Source organism: Pleurodeles waltl, chromosome 5 (assembly GCF_031143425.1).
Source record: "Pleurodeles waltl isolate 20211129_DDA chromosome 5, aPleWal1.hap1.20221129, whole genome shotgun sequence".
NCBI lineage: Eukaryota > Metazoa > Chordata > Amphibia > Caudata > Salamandridae > Pleurodeles > Pleurodeles waltl.
Genome location: NC_090444.1, coordinates 648,938,860 through 648,960,608, shown reverse-complemented (window position 1 = coordinate 648,960,608; position 21,749 = coordinate 648,938,860). Strand labels below are relative to the sequence as shown.

Genomic DNA, 21,749 nt, shown 5'->3' with positions numbered 1-21,749 from the left:
GATTGTACCCTGTACTATCCTCAGGTGTTGAAGGCTTAGAGGGATAGCAGTCTGGGTCATTGTTGGGAATGGGATCTGGATCATAAAGATCCAATGGGTCTACATTGTTTTGTTGCGAAACGAATGTGACGATGACTGCATTGGTGGAGGACTGGTAGGAGGAGAGATATGCAGGTGTGGAGAGTGAGGAGGAGAATGAGGAGAAAATTGAGGAGGTGGTGGTCTCTCCTTTGGCTTTGGCAGTTTAGCTGGAGGCTGTGTAGTATCCAATTCGTCCTGAAAGGCTAATTTCCTCTTAGGTTTTAGAGGAGGTTCTGTTAGGATTCTGACGGTTTCTTTGTGGATATAAATCCTGTCTTGCCTTTCGTCCATTACTTTAAGTATTGGCTGTACTTGGGAGTCCTCTTCAGAGGTTTTGGGGCTTTCTTTGAGTGTCTTGGAAAGTCCATGCTCCTCGGTGTAACCTGCTCTTTTTGGCTCCGAAGCTGGCTTTTTCGGTATCGAAAAAGATGGTGTAGTGAATGATCTCGGCTCTGAAAGGGATATCCGAAATTTTGACTCCGAAGAGCAGTGTTTGCTTGAGTCTGAGACAGACCCTTTCGTCGACTCCAATGGTTTTGGAGGAGGGGCCTTTTTTGGTGCCAAACTGGCAGTTCCTCAGATTCCTGGTCGGAGTCTCGAAGGGAGACTGCTGTCTGCATGATCTCTTCCTCTTTGACGTCGAGATGTTTGGAGCTTTTGGGCGCCATCTCGAGCCTTCATGCTCTTCTACCTCTACCTCGAAGTGTCTATTTTGATTGGAAGGATCGGCAGACCTCGCAATTTTCTTCCCGATGATCTGGGGTAAGGCAAAGATTACAGATGAGGTGTTGGTCTGTATAAGAAAATTTGCACAGAGGACAGAATCGGAATGAGTCGGATCCATGAGGCTTCCACGCAGTCGGCCTGACCAGGCCAGAGTTGGGCACGCGCGCCCCGAAGGGCGAGTCGAGATGTATTTTCCGACGGTACCGATGTGTTGATAGAGGATATAACCCGATCGATACAATACCAAACGAAAAATAAAGTGTTTTCAAAGTTTTCCGAATCGAACAATCAGAGCTAAAGGAAACACGTCCGAACCCGACGGCGGAAAGAAAACAATCTAACATGGAGTCGATGCCCATGCGAAATGGAGCCGAAGAGGAGGAGTCACTCGATCCTGTGACTCGAAAACACTTCTTCAAAGAAAAACAACTTGTAACACTCCGAGCCCAACACTAGATGGTAGAAGTATATGCACAGCATGTGTATCTGCAGCTACACATGCCATCGAACATATATATCACATACATACATACATACATACACACACACACACACACACACACACACACACACACACACACACACACACACACACAATATAATATGTATGCACATCGAAGACACCTGAACAGGAGTACAGGAAAGGCACACTCAGGAAATGGTGCAAAAAGGTCAGACAGTTTATTTTGCATGATGCATTAATAATGTTTGATAATATGTATGGTAAATATGGTATGGTAAAGTATAGCAAAATAATAATTTTGGATATTCTACCACAGGGAAATCTCCACCTGTGTGCAAAGTTATGAGTAGTAACTTTACACTTGCAAATTCTGTTTTAGCAGTCTCCTCCACAGGATGGCGACGTAAGTCTACACTTAGGAATAACTATACACTCAGCAATGATGAATATCAAAAAGATGTAAAGTTACTTGTTACTTCTAGGTGCTGGAGCAGATTTACACGCGAGTAAACCTACACATACAAATTTACCTTTGTGACGTGAGCCCTGCGTATTATGTTAGGTCATAAGAACTTATGACGTGTGACTTCAATGAGTATCTTTGCGCTAAATGGAAAATATCACTCCTGATAAGACTCTCTAAAAGGCGTTAAACATAAATGGATGGGACAGCCGATTTTGCTCCTCCTTTCATCCTGCTTACTTGTTCTACTACTGGAGCTTTATTAGCTCTAACACTAGAGCCGCTCGCCATGTCTCGTTATGCCTCCAGTTTGTATAAACCCTGTCAAAGTGCTCGCTGCTTCGCACTAGGACGACAGTCACACCCCTCCTTGCACATTCTTTCTGGAAATAATTTCTCGTTGACCTCGGGTGTCTGTCAAATTATACCATATCTCAGGATGCTACGACCTTCACCCCGAACTTCTGCTGTGTACGGAACCATTGGCAAGCTGCGTACAATTGCAAATTTAAATGAGGCAGGGGTGCTTCAAACACAGAATGCATTAGAACCGTGAGACCATTTTAATAGCTCTCTAACCGATTAATTAGTCGACACAGAACACACTCTGCTCTCCACACACTCCACAGGGTCTGCATTTCAAAGAGTGAAACTCTGACTTTTGTAGTTTTTATTCCAATAAAATTAATTTAAAAAAAGGACAAATCAAACAGAATCTTAGCAATACAATATCTATGGGGATTCAATAGCAGTCTTAACAGAACGTCGGCAAGTCCTGTAAAGTGGAGAGCACAGAATGAAAAATATTGTGAGAGAAAAAGTACAAGGCATGAGAGGTATTGGAGATGCCAACACGCAGGGCCTGTGCTGAAAAAACATCACTTTCTAGAGTCACAACATACAGCTCACTCAATATTTACATTGGGATCGCTGTGGTGACCAGCAATGACTGTCCCTTTTAAGCCCTACGGTGCCTTGGACGAGGTAATCTCGTCCAAGGCACCGGTTCCCGGGTGCCTTGGATGAGATCACCTCGTCCTGCACTCGGGAACAGGGGGGGGAGCGCTAGCGCTCCCCCCATGTGCTCCCCACCCACCCCCCAAGGCAGGGATGCATTGCACGCTGACAGTCACAGAGGGCCTCCTCCCATCACGCTGGAAGCTCAGCTTCCAGCGCGATTGAAAGAGAAATGCAAAGCATTTCTCTTTCGATCACGTGGGGGAGGCCCAGAGAGGCTTCAAAGGGAAGGAAAGGAATTTCCTTCCCTTGGAAGTCTCTCTGAGCGTTTCAAACGCCCACTAGACACCAGGGATTATTATTATTATTTTTTAAAATGGCATAAGGGAGCGACCCCTTGGGCAAGGGTCGCTCCCGGGGGGGGGGGGGGGGGGGGTGCATTTTTTTTTTTAAGGCCTTTTCTGCCCCCAGGGGAGGCAGAAACCTCTAGGCACCATGGATAATTTATTTTTTATTTTTTTGGAGGTGGGGAGCGACCCCTTAGGCGAGGGTCGCTCCCCTAGGGGGCAAATTATATTTAAGCCATTTCTGCCTATTTTTATGAGGCCAATCTTCCCCCAAGGCGGACAGAAACCAGTAGACACCAGGGAGTTTTTTTTTTTTTTACGTGAATTTCACGCCAGGGGAGTGACCCCTTAGGCAAGGGGGTTGGGGGGGCAAATTTATTTTAGACCATTTCTGCCCCCCCTGGGGCCGGCTGAGCTAGAGGCCAAAATCCACAGGTAGGCACTTTGCAAAAAACACCTCTGTTTTCTGTGAAAAAATGTGATGTGTCCACATTGTGTTTTGGGACATTTCCTGTCACGGGCGCTAGGCCTACCCACACAAGTGAGGTACCATTTTTATCGGGAGACTTGGGGGAACGCTGGGTGAAAGGAAATGTGTGGCTCCTCTCAGATTCCAGAACTTTCTGTCACCGAAATGACAGGAAAAGTGTTTTTTTAGCCAAATTGAGGTTTGCAAAGGATTCTTGGTAACAGAACATGGTCAGAGCCCCACAAGTCACCCCATCTTGGATTCCCCTAGGTCTCTAGTTTTAAAAAATGCACAGGTTTGGTAGGTTTCCCTAGGTGCCGGCTGAGCTAGAGGCCAAAATCTACAGGTAGGCACTTTGCAAAAAAACACCTCTGTTTTCTGTCAAAAAATGTGATGTGTCCACGTTGTGTGGGCCCTAGGCCTACCCTCACAAGTGAGGTATCATTTTTATCGGGAGACTTGGGGGAACATAGAATAGCAAAACAAGTGTTATTGTACCTTGTCTTTCTCTAATTACATTTTTTCTGCATAACAGTGTTCTTCTAAACGCCTAGTGGTTGGTGTATTTGAATCATTTTTGAGTGTGTCAGCGAGGTATGTTTTTTTTTTTGGATTTGTTTAATTTTAAGTGATGATATGGGGATAAACACTATTTGGTTGGTGGTGATAGCCACTTGTTAACACTGATAATTACTCATGGATATTCACCATTTTTTAGTCATTCGCACTTTAGTGTTGTGGTTGATCACTTTCACTTTTCGGATGTGATGGTTTAATTATCAATTTGTACATATATGATACATTTAATTATAAAGTGGTCTACATATAACTGTTATTGATATAAACTTTTGGATAACATTGAGATTTGGGAGATACCTATTTTTAGTTGTCTGTACAATATATATGGATGTTCTTTCTTGCAATTATTTTGTTTCCAATGTTAAATGTTGTTTTTTGTTATGTTCTATAGCCTTGAAAAAGTCAAAGGGAGTATACTCCCCACGACGAAACACGTGTTGGCTGTTCTTCGTGGCTGTGGTTCCTTTACTTTTATTTTGAATGATGGATTCCATATGCTGCCTTTCGCCATATTAAAGACGGATTGATTGTGCTTATTGGATCATTGTTGTTCTTTTGTCTATATTGTCTTTTTATTTATTATGTATTGTTGGATTGTGTATCTCTAAAAATGTAATGGTCAGTTTATTGTTATAGAGTGCCTAGGTCATTTCTCTTATAATTTGTTATAGCTGTGTTTTCACAGATTTTGGAGGAAGGGAAGAATCCTCTAGGGCCGGGAGCACCTAAGTTTATACTATAGGGGACAGTTGGGAGCGCTTTCTTTTCCCCTTAAATGTTCTTCCCATTGTGTTGATTGCCACTGCAAGGTGCAGCTCATTTATTGGCTCTGGGTACCTAGGGTTCTTGATGAACCTACAAGCCCTATATATCCCCGCAACCAGAACAGTCAAGCAGACGGAACGGTATATTGCTTTAAAAAAATCTGACATCGCAAGAAAAAGTTAGTGTAAAACGTAGAGAAAAATTGCTGTTTTTTTACCTCAATTTCAATATTTATTTATTTCAGTTGTAATTTTCTGTAGGAAACCCTTGTAGGATCTACACAAATTACCCATTGCTGAAATCAGAATTTTGTCTACTTTTCAGAAATGTTTAGGTTTCTGGGATCCAGCATTGGTTACATGCCCATTTCTGTCACTGACTGGAAGGAGGCTGCAAGCACAAAAAAAATCGTAAAAATGGGGTAAGTCCCAGTAAAATGCCAAATTTGTGTTGAAAAATTGGGTTTTCTGATTCAAGTCTGCCTGTTCCTGAAAGCTGGGAAGCTGGTGATTTTAGCACGCAAACCCTTTGTTGATGCCGTTTTCAGGGAAAAAACCACAAGCCTTCTTCTGCAGCCACTTTTTCCAATTTGTTTGAAAAAAAAAAATTGTCATTGTATTTTGGCTAATTTCTTGGCCTCCTTCAGGGGAACCCACAAAGTATCGGTACCTCTAGAATCCCTAGGATGTTAGAAAAAAAGGACGCAAATTTAGCTTGGCTAGCTTATGTGGACAAAATGTTATGAGGGCCTAAGCGCGAACTGCCCCAAACAGCCAAAAAAAGGCCTGGCACAGGAGATGGAAAAGGCCTGGCAGCGAAGGGGTTAAGCAAATAATCTGTCCCTCAGCTTTGAGGGATCCGTGAGGGAACTATGGATGGAGAGGGTTTTTTCAGACTCGCTTTGCTAGTCGTGCCCTGAAATCATATGGCATATTCAATAAAAGTATTGAAGGGGTCATATGACTGCAGGGCACGACTGGCAAAGTGAGTGATATTAAGTAATGCAAGCATACCAGCAAGTTGTTACCACGTAGACAGCCTCATACAGTCCTCAACATTAATTAGCACACACGCCCCCACTTGGTTTGTTTATTTTTCCGCGGATTAAATTGGGCATGCTATCCACATTGTTTTAGTTACCAATTCAGGCGGCAGAAGCTAGTCGTATTATTCCCTATGTCTTACCTTAGATCTAAACTTTACCCCAGATCTTAACTTTCATCTAATTCTATTTAAAATACATGATAATTAATTTTAATATAAGGATGTGTTTTAATTGAAACATAAAGTTGTAGTTTTCTTCCTATAAATGTGACACTCTTACGTAAACAAATGATTTTTCCTCACAGCTTTTTTAAACCATGACATTTTTATAAGATTTTTTAGTGCAAACTCTTTACATACAAGCAATAGAATTACAAAATTGCGTAACTTCATTAAATTCAATGTTAAAGCATCAAGGAGTCACAGGTACCATAAGCTTACAAGAGTATGCCCAAAGTGTGTGAACTATGGAAATAATACGGATGTGAAAAAGGAAGAGGATCTTGTTCCGAGTCAACCTTTCATTGTTCCTTCATAGATTGGTTTACACAAATGGAGATTAAAAACACTAACTAGCAAGCGACAGGGCAGTGAATGACATGGGTAACAAGAAAGAATTACTGAGTTAATGACACCAGAAAATAGGACGTCGCAGTGACAGTTCTCAGTCTTTTACATCTGAATTTAAGTACCCTGTGTGAACTTTCGGAGAAGATTATTCAAGTTAATATTCTAGTATCAATCTTAGCATGCTAGACTGAAGTTTGAGCTTTTGTTCTATAAAATTATTACTATGGCTCAAAAATATGGTCGATCTCTTTCCCACGAATTTTGGTGACACAATCCCTTCAGAGCCGAACTGAGGTATAGAAATCATCCTAACATCTTTCAGGTGTTTAAGGTGGGCCACACCTGGCCAGTGTTAGTCCGTAAAAGTCATGATGTTCTTTGTATTTGCATCATGCCCAAAGTGTTTTAATCTGTAGGTGGTGGCATCAGCAGGTTGGGAGGTGTAATATAACCCAAAGTGCAGGGCAGAATACATTTCTTTATAGGTTGCTTCTATACTCGGCCTATGCTCTGCTCGTTTGATCTTGTTCTTGTCAGGTCTAAAATTGTTCAGCTTTGCAAAATGGCCCCTGAATTAGACCTTTTACACCAGTTTTTTTTATGAGCCATGAACTGTTGCTTTGCATACAGGGAGGGTATGGTTTTCAGGTTGATTATAATTCTTAGTCTTGTGCTGTGATTTTTTTTCCTTTCCATAGTTTGGCATGTGCTGGGCTATACCTAGTTTATTTGAACATATATTTTTTTTTACTATAGGGTGGTTATTCCTCTTGGGTCTAAAATGAGAACAGTAGGCCACGAGCAGAGCAATAGAGTAAAGAGTGGAGAACCTGGCTGTACGAGCTCAGTGGCGTACGTAACTTGAGGAGGTCCCCCTGCAAAGCCCTGCAAAGTACATGGAAAGGCCCCGCTCCCTGACCCAGTCAGGAGCTCTCGGGCCAGGGACCCGCCACCTGTGCACAGTGTACTGTGCTGTGGAGGCCCCCTGGAGCTCGGGGGCCCCAATACAGTTGGGGATGCAGAGGCTATTGTTACGCCAGTGTATGAGCTATCTCGGCCTGCAACCTTTCTCATGGAGTCTTGCAAGGATTATCATCCTATTTCCTAAGGAGGCTCTTGGCTTTATCTTTCTGCAGTGTTGGCATGTACTGATATCATGCTGGAATGCCAGAGATAACATTTACCAAGTGTGCAGCACAACTCAAGTTTGAGGAGGAGGAGTCCTGGCCACATATGGTTACCTAACAAGATTATGAAATATTGTTTACATTTCCAATTTTTTGTTCGGTTTACAGCACTGAATTGCATACATTTGTTTCTAAAGTCCAGTTGTTCTTGCTACCCCATGTATACATTTACACCCACTGCAAAATAGACTAGAGCCTAAATGTCTGTTTCCAAACAATGTTCCTTGTATTCCAAAACCCTTTCAGACCAAAAATTAAACTTTTAATACATTGTTAAATGTTTTGTGATAAAGAAACATGCAATTTGCAAATAAAACTAATCTTTAAACATTCAACATCGTTCCTGTGCAATTTTTAGTGTTAAATGTGAAGACCGTATATTAGAAAGTGTGTCTCTAGTTGGCAGAGGTATATAGCCTAGTCCAAGTAGGGACCACAGTCATAGGCAGGGTAAATCACAACACAACCCAAATTACCCTGTGCTCACTCTCTGGTAGTTTGGCACCGAGCAGTCAGGCTTAACTTAGAAGGCAATGTGTAAAGTATCTGTGCAATAACTCATACAGTAACACAGTGAAAACATCACAGAAATGCACCACACTGGTTTAGAAAAATAGATGGTATTTCTCTGAATAAAATAAGGTCAAAACAATGTAAATCCAGTGCACACAATCAAAGTTAAGAATGTTTAAAGATTAAATCCCACTAAAGCACTTAGAAGTTCAATAGCTCCAACTGGGGCTACCACGGCATAAATGACAGTCGTTCCCAATAATCCAACGCCACAGGCGCTGGTCACGGAGTCGCACGCCCTCCCTCAGGCACATGGACCGCCAGACACAGTACCTTTGGAAACAAGGAAACAAAGGCGTTGCAAAAGCTATCTGGTGAAGTCTTTGTTGGCCCGGAGACTTCAGAACAGAAGACAAGCTCAATCCAAGCCCTTGGAGAGCACTTGGGGAAGGTAGAGTCCTTCCACCAATGTCAGAGGCCAGCAGGGAAGCAGGGCAACAAGCATGGCAGTAGTCCTTCTCAGCAAAGCAGTCCAGAGGAGTCCTTTGGGCAGACAGGCAGTTCCTCTGACAGAGTGCAGGTGTAGATCTAGAAGTGTCTGATTTGGTGGAGACACAGTTTATATACCCAAAAATGCCTTTGAAGTGGGGGAAACTTCAAAGAGTGGTTTTGAAGTGCAGAAGTTCCCCTTTCATCCCAGTCCTGTCTGCCAGCATCCCTTTGGGGGGGGGGGGGGGGGGGGGGGGTGTTTATCAGCTTATTGTGTGAGGCCAGGCCATTGGCCTTTGAAATGTAAGAGAGAGCCACCTCCGCCCCCATTCTGTATGCAGATGAATGCAGATGGGACTGAGTGTCCTGCATTAATGGCTGTTTGGGTTGAATGTGCAAGGGGAGCTGTCAACCAGCAAAGACCAGGCATGGTTTGGAGACAGGGCTGTAAGGCACAGATGGCAGTAAATGCAGAGAAATGGCCACTTTCTAAAAGTGGCATTTCTAAAATAGTAATATTAAATCCAACTTCACCAGCAAGCAGGATTCTGTCAATAATAAACATGACAGGGCTACTCCTTCCAGATCAGAATCCACCACTTTCAAAGTATATGAGGGTACTTCTAATGCTAGTCTAAGAGGAGCACAGTGGAAAATGAATTTATGAGCTTTTCACTACCAGGACATGTAAAACACATTAGTACATGCCCTGCCTTTTGTCTACAGAGCACCCTGCCCTATGGGTTACCTAGGGCCTACTTAAGGGGTGACTTGTATGTAGAAAAAGGGGATTTCAAGGCTTGGCAATTAGTTTTAAATGCAGAGCTGGAGTGGTGGTGAAACTGCACACACAGGCCTAGCAATAGCAGACCTAAGACATGGTTAAGGGGCTACTTATGTGGGTGGCACAAGCAGTGCTGCAGGTCCACTAGTAGGATTGAATATACAGGCCATGGGCACATGAAGTGCACTTTACTAGGGACTTACAGGCAAGTTAAATATGCCAACATGGGTAAGAACTAAAGCTACCATGTTTAGGGGAGAAAACATATGCAATTTAGCACTGGACAGCAGTGGTAAAGTGCGCAGAGTCCTACAATCAGCCAAAACAGGGTCAGAAAATGGAGGGGGAAGGCAAAAAATGGGGGGGATGACCACCCTAAGGCTGTCAGGTCTAACACAGTGAGTAAATTAGTATTGATCTACAGACCTCGCTCTTGAAACTGGCTGGGGGCCATAATATAGAAATTACCCTGGAGGAACAATGGGCATTTATATCATCATCTTCTTATCTTGTATGCACTTTGGTATTATAGAAAGGAATCACAGATGGTTGTGCGGCTGCTTATACAATATGGACCACGCTGGTGCGCATTTTACACTGGTGCACTCAAAGTGTAGTATTCCCTTATTTGCATGGTGGCATGGCCTCATGCAAAAGAGGAAAATACTTTTCCTTTGCACCTGCGCTGTATTGGATGCAGACATGGATGCAGGGGCCAAGACGCTGTTAGTAATGGCATGGGCTGTGCACCACATAAAGGTGGTGCAAAAGCAGTGCACCCCGCATGGGGACCAGGAGGGCAAGGGCACAGGGTCAGAGGAACCTCAAAAAGGCATCCCCCTTCCGGCGTGTGTCCGATAACACACTATACACACCTGCAGGGTATGCTTTTTCCCTTCCTCAGAGGCCAGTACACAATGCTAGTGAAAAATGGGGCGACAGTTTCAAACCGCTGCCCTGCCTATCACTTATGTGCTCTCCTCAGCGAGGTATTGTCCTAGGCCGCAAATTGATGCACCTGGTTAAGGGGGGTAGTATTGCGCAACAGGGAAAGTACACCTGATATTTAATTGGAGTCTAGATGCCTTTTAGGTATATGAATTCTTGAAATGTTTTCAAGCATGCAGTGCCCAGTTTAAGATCCAGAGCACTTAAGCCAAGGTACAGTTGCCATCAAAGGCGTAAAAACTTCAGGAAGATGAAAAATAGGGGGCAGTTCTAAGGTACAAAAACATTACTGATACATATAGCAATCACAGTAATTTCCATCAGGTAAGGTGGGTACCACACAGTCAGTCAATTATCTTTATGCGACTAATTAATATCATAAAAGACAAAGCAAATAGCTGCATAAGAAAATTTATTTAAAATATATACACATATCACACAGATGCAAAAATAAGATACAAACAATTAGGAAGAGTCCCAGTCAATACCTCCAGAGCATAAAATTCCAGGCAGGCTCCCATTAAGAACATGAAATACCCATACCTACAGCGTGTTGTCTTTTCCTAATCCTTAATTCTCCTACTAAATCCATCATCTTGTTGTGCTATGTTTGCCCTAAGTGGCCAGGGTATGCCCAGACATGGGTCCCTTGCTCACTGTCACTTGATTCAAGCTACCTTGGCTGAAGAGGGGTGATACCCTGAAACCGGTCACAGGATGCTTATTTCCGGTGCAGGGAGGACTTGGCCTGGAAGTTCGGCCTAGACTGCCCCTATAAAGAACACAGTCAAGACTGATTTGCACAAGGCTGGGCCCAAACTAGGGTGGCATGGTGAGCAAAAGAACAATGGATTAAACCTAGATCTGTGACGGGGTCAGTGTTTGAAAGGTTTCAGCACTCCGTCGATCCTCTTGCTGTGTCCCCACTAAGCTACACAGCTACAGACCTCAAATTTGCAACCGTGTTCCACTCTTGTGGTTCGGTTAGCAACCAGTGCTGAAGGTTGAGTCTAAATCGCATAGGGAGGAACCGGTGCTGTGGAGATGTAACCACTTCTATGTAAAGCTACATTCTGGGACACGATTCTGATACCACATATGCATGCACCAAAGGCTTACATAGCTCTCCAGGTTCTCTCTCTGCCTGGAGCCAAGAGAGGAAGTGTTTTTTTTTTTTACCTAGACCAGATCCTTCCTCATGATTTTTTCTGGGGTAGCAAAACATTCTAGGCACCCCAGCTTCTCCATTGTTATTCTAATGTAGTTGAGCCACTAAATACTGCAGCCCTTCTCCAAAGCTAAGCAATCTTCAATAACGAGTTGATTTAATTTTAACTCTGGGATAGTCCAGATTCTAATACAACTTGATAATGAACCTAGCGCCAACACATCTGAAATGTACCCTGCACCTAGCTCTTCATGCACAATGAAGGAAGCTATGGATTGGGGAACGGCTAATAATCTTCCAAGGACCTTGTTCTCCACTATCTGCAACTTTGCATCTCGTTATAACCCCATATGTCAAATCCGTAGCTAGCTAGGGCAATACACTTAGAGTGGGACACTTTCAGGAGAGCCTGCACAGGTTTGGCTCCTAGACTACTTACAAAGTCATAAACTGCTAAGACAGCTCTGCCCATGGTGTTCCTTTTGGCCCTCCTTAAAGGGATCTATGACCCTCTCTCATCAAAAAATAAATAAATAAATAAATTGACCCTTGTGATTTCAGCACCCTCCCCATTGCATTGCCTTAAAGTGTTGTTATTTCTGTTGGGTCCCATGATCTTGATATGAGATTTTGTGTAATTAGTGCTAAGGTCAAGAGAGTTCATGATCTCTACAAAGCTGTAGCCCAACCCTGTTCCTGCCAGCAGCAGGGTACAGTCCGCATAAAGAAGTGCCGGAATGAATGCAGCACTAATGCAGGGGGATCTCTCTGCTGGTTGTGCATAACGAGGGGCCCAATTTATTTATATATAGGGTGAACAACAGTGGGGCCAATGTGCAACCTTGTCTGAACCCCCCAGTTACCGCAATTGGCGAGGAAAGGCTCCCAGTCGAGTTATACCTAACCACCGCCTAGATATCAGTATATAAGTCTTGTAGGAAGTTAACTATGCCACGATGCATGCCCATATCAAGAAGTAACAATAAGAGTTTGCCCTATTAACTCTATCAAGTGCTGTTGTGAGGTCCATAAAGGCAAGATGAAACATGTTCCCTTGATTTCCATTAATTTCCCTACGATCAGATGTAAATTTAGGCATTGATCAAGGGTGCCCTTCCCTGGCCTAAAGCCAGACTGTAGGTTAGAGATAACATCATAAATCCTGGGGAGAGGGTATCACTCTCCCCATGACTTTGACCACAGAGTCAATTAAGGATATGGGCCAATAGCATTTAGGGTCAGATATCACTCCTTTCTTAAATACCGGCATGAATATGTATTTGGACCATGAGGCCAGCATTCCTACTTTACAGACTGCATTCAAAACATGTGTGAGAATTTTAACCCAATTAGCTGTGTCTGACTTATATAAATCAGCTGGAACCCCATCAGGTACTGGGGAGCTGTCCCTAGACATTATTAATATCGCCTCAGAGACTTCCTCCTCTGTAAAGGACAAGTTATAACTGCCCGGCATGCTACCTGTCTATGCCCCAGGGTTTCATTTGTTGTGTTCCCATAAATACTATTAAAATGCATCACTCAACGTGGAGTCCAAAAGCGTATTTAAGAAAAGGGTGATTAACAATTTCCCAAAAGCTGGCGCTATTCATTACAATCTTAGCCTGGCTTAGTTGGGTCCAGGCTTCCTCTCTAATTTCTTTTTTCCTGGTTAAGATGGCCTGTTTATATCTTTTTCTACATGAAATGACCCCCACATCTCTGGGTGTGTTTTTTAAGGCAAGAAAGAGATTACAATGGGCCTTCGAACAATTGTGGTCAAGCCTCCTCTCCACTTTTAGCTGAGGCTTGCCCTTGGCTATTAGCAAATTAGAGGTTATAAATCCATAAATTCAGCACTCAGGAGAGAGTCTGGGTCCATGCTTCCCTCCACTAAGGGGCCAATATCCTGAGCACAGTTAGCATGAATACCATATAAAAAGGAGTTAACTTAAACCTTGCTCCATTTAAGTGTTTTTGCTTGATTCTGTGGGCGCTATCCCGATTCTTAGGTCCTACCTTCAGAATTAACCTCTGCTCTCCATTCCAAAATCATGAGCAGAGGATTATTATCACACATCTGTTTCCACTCCACTTCACATTAAATCACGCATTGACTAGGAGTGGCCGAAAGGAATATAGTCAATACATGTGTTAAAATCTTAAAGTCTCAGCCTCTGAAAGTAGGAATTAGTGCCTCCTTTCTATATGCCTCTCAGCAAGTCAGATTAAAGTCAGCTAGGATCTCTTCCAACGAGCACCCTAGGTCAAATTCTCAAATTGAGAATATCTAAAGAGCGCTTCTCAGATGAGTAAGGAGCAGAAAGTGTATATTACAATCCCAAGATAGGATCACCCTTAACAAACGGTTATATTTGCTAGAGTAAGATTTCAGAAATATGTTAGAGCTAGCAATGTTCACCGGGGTTGCACTGTACAAATGAATTATAAATATTTAAAACTATGTGGTCTTTACATCTTTAAATTCATGCTGAGTAGCCAACAAGTGACTACAGCCTGTTTCCACCTGTGTCAGTTTACACTTAATATTAAGTGAGACAAGAGTCACTAGACCCCCACTTAGCTCTGCCCACGCATGAGACAGCATGAGTGAAATTGGACACATAACCATTTAAAAAGAAGAAATCCTTTGTATCCCAAGTTTACTGCAGAGCCACTACATGCTATTCATGTAATAGACTTATCCAAGCCCTACACTCCCTTTTCTTGGATAACCCTGCAATATTCCAAGACATTATTTTTATGTGAGTACTATACTAGGGAGCAGAGTCTACAAGAACTGGCTTTGATATGTCTAATACTAACCCTCTATTGAAGAGGCTCTATGGGACTGTAAATCATTCATTCTTATCTATGTACTCAATGGGAAAAATCTGTTTGAGACATCAAGGGTGTTGGCTGTTCCTGCCTCCCATGAGCGCCTTCACTGCCCTTGCAGATTCCTCTACTCCTTGTGGGCAAACCACCCTCTGGGGGATAAAAATATCCAAGAGGTAGTACTTTGATACCAGAGTTGTTAAAACTGTTATGGTCCCAATGCTGTATTAGCTAGTCCACAGTACTTGAATGGTTAAAATTAAGCACAATACAGTCCCCTTATCTTATTTTCATTATTATGGCAAGGCAAGTTTTGATAACCTGTCCCTACCTTCCACTGGGCTGTCACACCAGTGAGGCACCTTTCAAATGAGTTTGAGGGTAGTTTTGCCCTCGCCAACCTTCAAATGGGTAAAGTCCACCAATATAGCTATCAGTGGGGTAGATTCGGAGGCAGATGCAGGCTGGTTCCAATATTTACTGGCTTCACAGGGCTGGGTTGTGGGGGTCCGAGTCCCCCATACCTTTCTTCACTACTACCACATCGTAAACCTGACCAGGGGGACCCTGCTGACTCAGTTTTATTATTATCATTACCCATATAATGGTTTATGGTCTTCCTTTTGGCATCGGGTTTCTTCCTGGGTATCCCCAAGTGATCTTGCGTGCCCCCTGCGCTACCTGCTAAGGTGGGTTCTTATGAGTAGAGAAGAGGGATATTAAGATTTGACCCTAAGCTTGGAGGACTGAACAGTTACCTCAACTGGAGTAGCGAAGTCCCCCTACCTAGCCCCAGATAATGGCAGATACAAATTGGCTATGGCATCATCAATAGCATTCAGTTTGTTGTGAAGATCATCAAACACACTTTTAACCAGCTTTACAATATTGTACCATAACAAGTCCATCAAGGGCTCTAACTCAGTTCTAATGCCACAGGTGACCGCGTCAGTGTGCACCATTTCTCTTGTTTCCAGCTAGTGGGGGTTATCCCAGAGGTTGAGGCTAGATTTTTCTCCTCAACCGTGACTGCTCCCCCCCCCCTCCCCAACATTGGGTTTGGTTCCCTGGGATTTTAGATTTAGGTGCAGAGTTGCCTTCCAAAGGCAAGGGGCTTGGCACTACTAGAGTCTTAATTGGGATAATCTCCCTCGACACAGTGGGGGTCAAGGCAACATCATCCTCCTCAGGCATTAAAGGTATTTCCCCCTGAGTCCCTGCTTAGTTAAACTATCTACACTGTTGTCCACTCTAATGCCCAGTCTTTCCTCTGCACTCATTATTTCTTTATTAAGGGCCCCTAACAGCAGAGGTGAGGAATGAAAGAGTCACACTTACGTGAAGCCTTTGCATGGAGAGGCGCATTGTCACTTGAGGATTTACTCTTGCCCATTTTAAAACTAGATACCCAGGCGTTAGAGGGGTGGCCCAGTCCAGCCTCCTCTGGACTCTGACAGGTGCAGATGGGTCGGCTCTTGGCCGGGGCACACCGCGCACATTTCCAGTGCAGCAGGATGAATGCAGGTGCTTTATAGCGCTGCACGGGAGAAAGCCACGCCCCCTTTCCATTGGCACATCCAGGGACGGTGGAATACGGGGCTTGGAGTCCCCAAAGATAGAAGTTGCAGCTGGCAAAGGGGCTTAGAACCTCCAGGAGTGTCCAAGCGAACCCCACGCAGCAGGTATGCAGGTGCTTTATAGTGTGGCATGGGAGAAAGCCATGCCCCCTTTCCATTGGCACCTCCAGGCATGGTGCAATACGGGGCTTGGAGTCCCCAAAGATGGAAGATGCAGCTGCCAAAGGGTCTAGAACCTCCAGGAGTGTCCAAGGGTGTACCACAAAATAAGGCTATCTGAGAAAATGGACCAACCAGAGTTATAGCATATTTACATTCGGCAAACATTCACATGCACATTAAGGTTTTTATACAAAACCATATTAGGCAACAAAAATGCATGTTCTATACCATAACGTCATACACTATGGCAGGTGCAGAACATTTTTTTGTTGTAGAAATCAGTGCTACTTAACAAGATTGTTACGTTGCTAGGAATAGCTCAGATTTACCTTCCACATAGACACTTTTCCAAGCCATTGAAATCTTTTTTGCCAACGTAGCCTTTCCAGTACCCTAAAATGTGAAAGAAATAAACCGTTTCATTGAAAGTCAAAGAATTTGGACAACAGAGATAAGATTTGAAATCGAGACTATATATTGCAAAATAGTTCAATTAAACTATGTAAAGGTACCACATTATTACATTGCCCTAATAACAGATACTGAGAAAAAAGCTTGATCAGTTTTTTTAAATAACAAACAAACAATGTAGTAGAATAACAACAGCAAACAATGTAGTAGAAAAAAATAGACATAGCAACAGCAACAAACCCAGGAGTCAGTCGGTGGAAATTGAGTTTTCTAGGGCGAAGATGTGATGGAAGCTTAAGCGGAAAGTGCTGAGATTATATAATGTATATTATCACAGTCTTGAGACTAATTGTAGCAGGCCTACATAATATAGGCCAAGGAGATGTACAGCAGTGACTTTATAGACCCCACCCGCCAGCTTGAGAGAATGACAGACAACATGCCCACACACCTTCCTTGGTTGAGCACAGGTCGTATTTATTGCACTACAACATCAAAAATTACATTCAGTTATTAAATCACCAAATACCACATACCATTTTCCCAAATGTTTTACTACTCTAACATCAAATTCTATTCTAAACCCTACGCAACACAGCCTACATTATTTACATTATTATAAAGGAGGTACACTTTACAGCCCTGGAGTCAATCTACGCATTACTAATCTGCCCGAAATCACGTGGATGGAAACGCTCACATACATGGAAGTTGATCACAGGTACCACCCTAATGGGCAACTGTCCTGGACCCATTCCCTTATTACCATTAGATTGCTGGGGCCCTGCAAGTCGCAAGGCCCTCAGTCACATTCCTCAGAATGAAAGTACAACAGATAAAGAACTGCCCTAGAGCTGGAATAAACTTATAGATGGATGGGGGGGGCGCAGTGACTGTCACGCATTAAAATATTGGTAGCATCAGCAGGTGTTGAAAAAAATAAAAACTAAGGAAAGTCAAAAATCAAATACAGTGGCCCATGGATACTTTTGTGCCTGGTTATTCTCTAAACGATATACTCCTGGTAATTGTAGTGTATATTATTCTAGCACCTGCAGTACCTTGGATGTATGAGTCTAAACAACTTGAAAAGCCATCTAGACCAGATTAAGATTACAACTAAATTTGATGCTTTCTACATACACCGTGCAACCCTCTACAAACGTATTCTAGTTAAATGGGAGACTAACGCTTAGTTTTTTTTTTTTTTGTTTTTTTTAGTTACTGCCTACCTTCCTATAATGACACTACAATTTTCGCTCAGGCACCCGTTTTGATTATATACGTAATGCAATACCTCAAAACAAACCATACCAGAAAAAGAGACGGTGCCAAAAGTTGAAAAATATATTTTTTAACTGTTACTTAACATAACAGTGCTGATTGGAGGAAGAGGGCTAGACTGAAATTTCGAACTTACAATTTGCTCATTTGTCCCCTTTTAACTTTACCATAATCATCATTTTCAAACTTTGAATGATGCTAAGCAGAATCAGTGAGGCATGCAGTAAGTACTGTGACATGTACATATAATGGCTTAGTTTAGGGTTTACCTAAAAGTGGGAACTACATTACCATGTCCGTCTACCACAACAAAGCGTACGGAGTCACCTCCAGTGTAAATGCAAACTAAAAAAACAAGCATTTGCAATGCAAGGGGTCTCGCGTCTGCTCGAGTTAGAGCTGTTATCATTGTAAATTCCAAACTGGACTTTTCTTGCCACATACTTTGAAAATGAAAAGTAAATCACGCAAGGAACATAGTGTTTTTTATTTAAGATCAAAAACAAAAGTAACATACCATGTGTGTTTATAAAATACAAATGCCACCACATAATCACGCTGTAGTCGGAACCTAAAAAATAAATCAAGAGCTAAACAATATCCCTAAAGGAGCCCGGCTAAAGCTATACTTTAGGAGAAGAAGCCCACGCTTCCAGTTAGGCTTTATGAATGGGCACCCGCAGTTATGTCGTTGTGCTGTGAGACCTTTTGAGGTTACTTGCATGCTTTTATAAGTAAATGTTTTTACGAGTGACCTTGATCACTAGCGGTTTTTTTTACGTTAACAAGCTGGATACTGCGTTTTTGTGATCCTTTGCATACCATTCATCAATGATAAAGAGCGTACTATTGGATTGCTTAAGCAGGACGTATTTATTCCTTTCACTAATAAAATCACGCGAATTTTGAAAAGGCAAGCCCACGAACCAATCAAACTCATGGGCTTGACCTGTGCGTCGTTAAAAGCCCTCAGAGAGATTACAACAGGAGCCAGAGCGCTTGCGCGCGCTCAACCCTAGAAATGGCATTCAATCTGCTGAAATACTATCAACCGATCTCAAAATAAACTAGTTAGTTTGTGACATTTCCTGTTCCTGTACAAGGAGCAATTTTCCATTTTCTTTCTTTTTTTAGTTTAAAACTTGTGCATTTCAGCTTTGAAAAATAACTAGATACTTTGTGAAGGATGTCGGAAAATTTTGCAGCATCCTGAAGTCTCGGAGAAGGGGTATTCACCGTTCGAGACGCATTCAGGCTGACTTCTGAAAAGTGTGTGCTTATTAGAATCAATCACACACAGAGCAGGGTTTGCAAGATTCCTGCCCCTAAAAGAAATGACACATTTACCACAACACAAAAGCTTCTGGAAAAGAACGGAATCATTTGGTTAAAGTATGCGATGCGCATATTTGAAGAATTGTTTTTATGGGTGCCTGCAGCCTTAGGATAATATAGAAAAACATTGTTTTTACATTTTTCCTCAATCCATTGATGTCTGAGTACATCATTCATTTACTGCTTCGCATTGTGTCTTTGCTTTGTGTCTTTGCTTTACTTTCATTGTTCATCTGTGATTTCATGTCCTCTAGTGTAGCTTTACAATTGCTTCGTGTCTTTCTGCAGGGGACAAGTCCAGCTCACTAATTCACAAGGCACTGCGCTTCAGGGGACGCACATTTCCAGAAGTATTACGGAAAGATAGCACAGTACTTTTTGTATGCAGCAATTCTACAAAATACATTTCCATGTATGTTCAAAAGCGGGTTCTAAACTCTTTCTGAATGTGAGGTGAAAACATGAATGTATGTTTTGCGTCATGGCAACAACACAGCGATTAGTCTCTCGTAATTTGAACATTTGTGAATGGATTGTGAGCAGATTAGCTCTGAATTGCTGTTCCTTGCTCTAGCAGGAAGCGCTTATCCGTGTCTTGGATTTGCATTCAAATGTCGGAAAATGGAAGTATCCGAATTTGAGGCTACATTTTGGGCCCACGGACAGTCTATTTATAATCCGAAAGAGTAATGCGCATTAATTCTCTCACTGCACTAACAATTTCAAATGAAAACTTAGTGCGTTTTCAACTCCAGATGTCTTTCTGTTGAGAAACTCATGTCAAGCCGTTTAGTTTTTTTAAATGCATATATCCATGTAACAGGGTCAATGTCATGCAAAGCGCTCGATTACTGCCCAGCAAGATTACGCTGTGTAGGAAATAAATAGAACAAGCATTTGGAATGCAATAGTCTTGTGTTTGCTTGAGTTGGAGCTCAGAGCAGCACTGATCGGTGAAGGGTCGGAATGTGCTTCTCCCTCCGTCCAGCCCTCCTCTCTGTGATTCTGCTGTGCCTCTTAAATGGAGACATGCTGCGAAAGGGCAGCGGGAGAGACCAGATGTTTCATGTTTCTCAGGTCCATTTGCGAGACGCGTATCCAGCCGAGGATTTGTTATTGAAATCCGGGACATGTTTTAGCTCATAAAAGCAAGAAGACATGTCCCCGGATTCCAAACAAAAATAAAACAAGCATTTGGAATGCAATAGTCTCATGTTTGCTCGAGTTAGACTCATAAGGGGTTATTACAACTTTGAAGGAAGTGTTAATCCGTCCCAAAAGTGACAGTAAAGTGGCGGATATACCACCAGCCATATTACGAGTCCATTATATCCTATGGAACTCGTAATACGGCCGGTGGTATATCCGTCGCATTTGGGACGGATTAACACCTCCTCCAAAGTTGTAATAACCCCCATAGTGTTGTAAATTACTGACTGGACTTTTATTGCCACACAGACTAAAAATAACAAAAGGAAGAGAGGTAGGGTGAGCTGGCCTTGGAAAAGCCCATTTCTGCTGTTGGTTTATGTTTACAGAGGGAGCTGGTGGGGAGGAGTAACTGAACAAGCACCCACACTGTTGAGGTGAAACAGGCAAATGCCAAAAAAAAAAAAGTCCCTTACAGAAGAGATAAACAGGAAATAGCGTAATTACACAGTACTTTGTGCTGCTCCCAAAGTGAAAAAAGGCAGGACAAAGAGGCAGAACTAACCACTAGCAAGCAAGGAATTTTGAAGGACACTGCAACGAACAAGTGAGAAAGCTGGAACTCACTCTATAGTATACTTAAAAGTATACAGCAGGCCGAACGCGAACGCTCGACCTAAAAAGTAAGAAATAATTAAAAAAAAAAAAAAAACATCCGGTGATTCCTATTTCAAGTTCATGTTTCAAATACTGAAAAAAATGCTTTAGCTTTTTTTTCGTGATGTTTGCCAGCCCTGGCATAGAAAACTCCCCTGGGGGTGAAATACTGGGTATGTGGCAGTCCTATCGCCAATAGGGTGTTCCATTTCCTTGACATGACAGCGACAGCACAGTGTTGCCAGACCTAACTTAATCAGCAGAACAAGAGCTTTAAGGTGCTATGCTGAGAGACGGGCTGAGAGGGGGGCTTTGGCTCAGTCACTAAGTTGCTTTCAGTATAGCATTTGATTAGACAAGAGCTGTGTTTATGGATGGAGCACTATCCATTTAATGCCCTGGAGGTGCATGATTATTCCCTACTGCCCTTCTGCCAGGGCATTGTGATGCACTGGTCACAGTAAAATACACACAATTGTGCATCAGGTCAAGTGTGCCAGCAGTAAAAGGACTGGTACCACCCGGCATAACAGAACAGTAAATATTTCCTACTACTAAGATGCCCGCTGCATGATCAAAGCCCATAGATGCAGGGTCCTTGAGATTAGGCTGATTTCCACTCCATCTGTTTTTTGTATATTTTACATTTTGCAAACTGTTTAAACAAAACCCTCTGGTTCATCTGTTAACAGAGGAGCAGCTGAACTATGTGTCCCCATGCGCAGTACAGAGGTTGGCCGGTACTGCACTCACATGAAGGGCCCATTCAGTCGGTTCAGCAAA

At 42.7% G+C, this 21,749-nt stretch overlaps 1 protein-coding gene across 5 annotated transcripts in view; it reads right to left on the bottom strand.

Annotated features, from left to right (window-relative positions):
- Positions 1–21,749, bottom strand: part of AK9 (adenylate kinase 9) — an 824,487-nt gene that overhangs the window by 737,391 nt on the left and 65,347 nt on the right. For all 5 annotated transcript variants that reach the window (XM_069234515.1, XM_069234516.1, XM_069234517.1 and 2 more), the window contains exon 3: positions 16,460–16,523. In XM_069234515.1, the coding sequence (XP_069090616.1) occupies positions 16,460–16,523 (64 nt within the window). The remainder of the gene's footprint in view (positions 1–16,459; positions 16,524–21,749) is intronic.